Source organism: Primulina tabacum, chromosome 6 (assembly GCF_025594145.1).
Source record: "Primulina tabacum isolate GXHZ01 chromosome 6, ASM2559414v2, whole genome shotgun sequence".
NCBI lineage: Eukaryota > Viridiplantae > Streptophyta > Magnoliopsida > Lamiales > Gesneriaceae > Primulina > Primulina tabacum.
The window spans coordinates 36,227,288-36,232,112 of record NC_134555.1 but is presented as its reverse complement, the minus strand read 5'-3'; the positions used below and the strand labels follow the sequence as shown (position 1 = coordinate 36,232,112).

Sequence of the window (4,825 nt, the reverse complement as noted above, 5' to 3'; positions counted from 1 at the left end):
AAGGTGGGAGAGATTGAATCGCATGTGTATGATGATCATGAAGAGGGCCATTCCAGAAACATTCAGGGCACAATGTCTAGCGACATTGCTACGGCTAAGGCTTTCTTTCAAGACCTCGAAAAGAGGTTTGCTAAAAGTGAAAAGTCTGAAATTGGTACACTTTTGGCAAGCCTCGTTTCAATGAGGTACAGGGGTAAGGGCAACATCAGGGAGTACATTATGAAAATGTCTTATCTTGCTTCAAGGTTGAAAGCACTGAAGCTTGACCTCTCTGAGGACTTGCTGGTGCATCTGGTTTTGATATCTCTTCCTCCTCAGTTTAACGAGTTCAAGGTGAGCTATAACTGTCAGAAAGAGACTTGGTCTCTGAATGAGCTCATCTCGCATTGTGTCCAGGAAGAGGAAGGGTTGAAGCAAGACAAGACAGAAAGTGCTCATTATGCCTCTACCTCGAAGGATAAAGGAAAGAAACGAAAGGATAAGGAAGCTGCGGATACACAGCCTCTGAAAAAACAACAGAAGAATCCTAGTGATTCTCAAAGTTCTGGTTGTTTTTTCTGTGGCAGTGATGGGCATATGAAGAAGCAGTGCAGTAATTATCACGCTTGGCGTGCTAAGAAAGGTATGCTTCTGAATATGGTTTGTTCTGAGGTTAATTTAACTTCAGTGCCTAGACACACGTGGTGGATAGATTCTGGTGCAACAACTCACATCAGTGTGTCTATGCAGGGTTGCCTGGATTGCCGAAAACCAAGTGATGCTGAAAGATTCATCTATGTTGGTGATGGCAACAAAGTTGAAGTTGAGGCAATAGGAAAATTTAGATTATTGTTAAAGACTGGAATATATTTGGATCTTTATGAAACATTTGTTGTGCCATTTTTTAGACGGAATTTGATTTCCATTTCTGCATTGGACAAATTTGGTTATTCTTGTTCTTTTGAAAATGGAATATTCAGTTTGTTTCTCGATTCAAAATTGTTCGGTTCTGGTTCTTTATCAGGATACGATAATCTCTATTCTTTGGATGTTATTGCTTCATTTAATGAATCCCTGCAAACAAGTAGAGGCGCTGAAAGAAAATTAACCAGTGAGAATTCAGCTGCGTTATGGCACAAAAGATTGGGTCATATCTCTTAAAAGAGAATAAGGAGACTCGTGTCAGACGAAATCCTTGAACCTTTAGATTACACAGATTTTAATAATTGTGTTAATTGTTTAAAGAGAAAACAAAACAACAAAAGGAGATTTGAAGCCAACAGGTGTTCAGGCGTCTTTAGAACTTATACATAGTGATATTTGTGGACCATTCACTTCGGCTTCTTGGAATGGTCAACAGTATTTTATAGCGTTCACAGACGATTTTTCAAGATATGGCTTCATTTATCTCATTCATGAAAAGGCACAATCATTGGATGTGTTCAAAAACTATAAAGCTGAAGTTGAAAATCAACTTGGCTTAATGATTAAAACCGTTAGATCTGACCGTGGTGGTGAATACTATGGTAGATATGACAGTTCAGGTGAACAACGTCCAGGACCTTTTGCTAGATTCCCTGAGGAATGCGGTATCGTCCCACAGTACACTATGACGGATTCGCCCACTATGAATGGTGTTGCTGAAAGACGAAACAGAACGCTTAAGGACATGGTGAGGAGTATGATCAGTCATTCTACCTTACCAGAATCACTCTGGGGAGAAGCACTAAAGACCGCAGCATATATCCTTAACAAGGTTCCAACTAAGGCAGCGACCAAAACCCCTTATGAACTTTGGAAGGGTAAAAAGCCCAGTCTTAAGCATCTGCACGTTTGGGGATGTCCAGCTGAGGCAAGGCCTTACAAGCCTAATGAAAAGAAACTGGACTAAAGGACGGTTAGTTTTTATTTTATTGGATACTCTGAAAGATTCAGGGGGTACAAGTTTTATGATCCCACGAGTAAGTCGATTTTTGAGTCAGGAAATGCCAGGTTCTTTGAGGATGTTGAGTTTGCGGGGGGAGATAAAGTAAGGGATATTGTCTTTGAAGAGGAATATGTAAATATTCCCACATGTGTCTTGGACATTGATCAGGATCATATTTTTCACTTTGACCAAGACACAATACACGAAGACAATATTAGAGATCCTCTCATTCCTGATGAACAAACTCAAGCACCTCCAGAACCTCTGCCATTAAGGAGATCCACTAGAGAGCGGAGAAATGCAGTGCCAGATGATTACATTGTATTTCTTCAAGAACATGAGGTAGGCATTGGATTGATGGAGGATGATCCTATTAACTTCCGTCAAGCCATGGAAAGTTCTAACTCTCAAAAGTGGAATAATGCCATGAATGAGGAGATAAAGTCCATGAAGGACAATGACGTATGGGATCTTGTCCCATTGCCTAAAGGTACGAAGCCCATTGGTTGCAAATGGATATTTAAAACCAAGAGGGAATCGAAAGGCAATGTAGAAAGATATAAGGCTCGTCTTGTCGCTAAAGGCTTTACACAGAAAGAAGGCATTGATTATAAAGAGACTTTCTCTCCGGTTTCTTCGAAAGACTCTTTAAGGATTATAATGGCTTTGGTGGCGCATTTCAATCTTGAGCTTCATCAGATGGATGTAAAGACTGCGTTTCTAAATGGTGACATTGATGAAACGATTTATATGGTGCAGCCAGAAAATTTTGTGTCCAAAGACACAAATAATATGGTTTGCAAATTAAAGAAATCCATCTATGGGCTCAAGAAAGCATCTCGACAATGGTATTTCAAATTTCATCAAGTGATCATCTCGTTTGGTTTTGAGAAGAATTTGGTGGATGATTGTGTGTACCATAAGTTCAGTGGGAGTAAGCATATTTTTCTGGTTTTATATGTTGATGACATTCTGCTCGCTAGCAACGATATAGAGTTGTTGCATGAAACCAAGAGATTTCTAGCTAAGAATTTTGAGATGAAGGATCTTGGTGATGCATCTTTTGTACTGGGTATTCAGATACATCGGGATCGTTCTCGAGATATTCTTGGATTATCTCAAAAATGCTATATCGAGAAAGTTCTCAAGCGATACGGGATGCAAGATTGTAAATCAACAGATACCCCTGTGGCAAAGGGAGAAAAATTTAGTCTCAAACAATGCCCAAAGAATGATTTTGAGGAAAAGGAAATGCAGAAGGTTCTCTATGCATCTGCAGTGGAGAGTCTGATGATTGCTCAGGTTTGTACAGGTCCAGATATTGCGTACGTGACAGGAATGTTGGGACGATATTTAAGTAATCCAGGAGTGGAACATTGGAAAGCAGTCAAAAGGGTTTTACGATACCTACAGAGAACAAAAGATTACATGCCTATATATCGGAGGTTGGATCAGCTTGAGATAATTGAGTATACTGACTCCGATTTTGCTTGATGCCAAGATAGTATGAAATCTACGTCGGGCTACATCTATCTCCTTGCTGGAGGTGTGATTTCCTGGAAGAGTGCTAAACAATCACTTATAGCCTCTTCCACCATGGCAGCTGAGTTTGTAGCGTGTTATGAGGCATCCAATCATGGAATATGGCTGCAAAATTTTGTCACGGGACTGCGCATTGTTGATGGCATTGAAAGGCCACAAAGATTACATTGTGATAATAAATCAGCAGTTATGTATTCCAATAACAACAGGAGCTCGACGAAGTCAAAACACATTGACATCAAGTTTCTGGTTGTTAAAGAAAGAATTCAGAGTGGAAAGTTGTCTATTGAGCATATCGGTACAAACTCCATGGTTGCGGATCCGCTTACTAAGGGACTATCACCCAAACAGTTTCATGAGCACACTGCTAGTATGGGTGTTATGTCAATTGAGGAAATTCAGTTTTAGTGGGAGGTTGTTGTTTTAAATGCTTTTCAGTTGTAGACATTTTCAGTTACAGTTATGTAAATTTATTTTCTGCAGAAATAAATTTCAAATTAAGTCACACTCTGATTATGATTTAAAGTTTGATCTCAATAAAAATAAAGGGAGGACCAGTTGGAAATAGGCATGTTACGGTCACATTGCATGAAATTTCCATGCTACACATCCACTTCATGATCCATGTCATTCAGTTGTGTTGGCATATGTGATCATTGATGGGTCTAGTTACCTTGAGTGTAACGAAGACTGCTTTGATCCTATGTTGATGTGATTGATGGACCGGATTGGTTATAGATACATTTCGGAATGACAACAATTTTGAGCTCATAAGGTTATTTTCACAAACATAATTATAAAATTGCACATATAGCCCAAGTGGGAGATTGTTGGATCAATTTATTTATATGGGCTTATATGTGAATAATTATGTATTGTGGGTTGTCTATTAAGTTAAGCCCAAAATAAAGTGATCAATTAATGTTTCGGGTTATTGGGCTTTAATGTATCTAATGAGATGTGAGCCTTTAATGTGTAGAGACATAAGTGTAATTTCTGTTTTTATGATGGGCTAAAACAGAAATATCAGAAGATATTGATAAACATTATCTATAAATATGGGTCATGGTCCCCAAATCTCGCGTTATCACTTTCACTATTCTCTCCCCCATTAAGAAAATAGTTCTGAAGAGAAACTAAAGGACTCTCTCAAGGAAAGAGCGCGTAGATCTGGAATATCAAGACACGTTCTAAACAATTCAGGATTATGGTTTTAGGTACGCTTCCGCTTAAGTTTTCAGTCAAATTCTTGATGATTTATCATGATGGATTATGCGGTTTATGGGTTTTCCCCAACACAATCATTATACTATTTCTCCTACACTCAATTCATGCCCGCAAGTACTAAATGATACTATGCTAAATAATTCATGCATA

At 38.8% G+C, this 4,825-nt stretch overlaps 1 protein-coding gene across 1 annotated transcript; it reads left to right on the top strand.

Moving 5' to 3' along the window:
* The first annotated feature begins 3,064 nt into the window (after nucleotides 1-3,064).
* On the top strand, nucleotides 3,065-3,400 carry LOC142550214 (secreted RxLR effector protein 161-like). The gene has a single exon (XM_075659452.1). It carries the CDS (start codon nucleotides 3,065-3,067, stop codon nucleotides 3,398-3,400), a length of 336 nt encoding a protein of 111 aa, XP_075515567.1.
* Nucleotides 3,401-4,825: the final 1,425 nt, after the last annotated feature.

What these genes read in the sequence shown, in the direction of transcription:
- LOC142550214 (XM_075659452.1), top strand. Translation starts at nt 3,065, where the DNA reads ATGCAAGATTGTAAATCAACAGATACCCCTGTGGCAAAGGGAGAAAAA.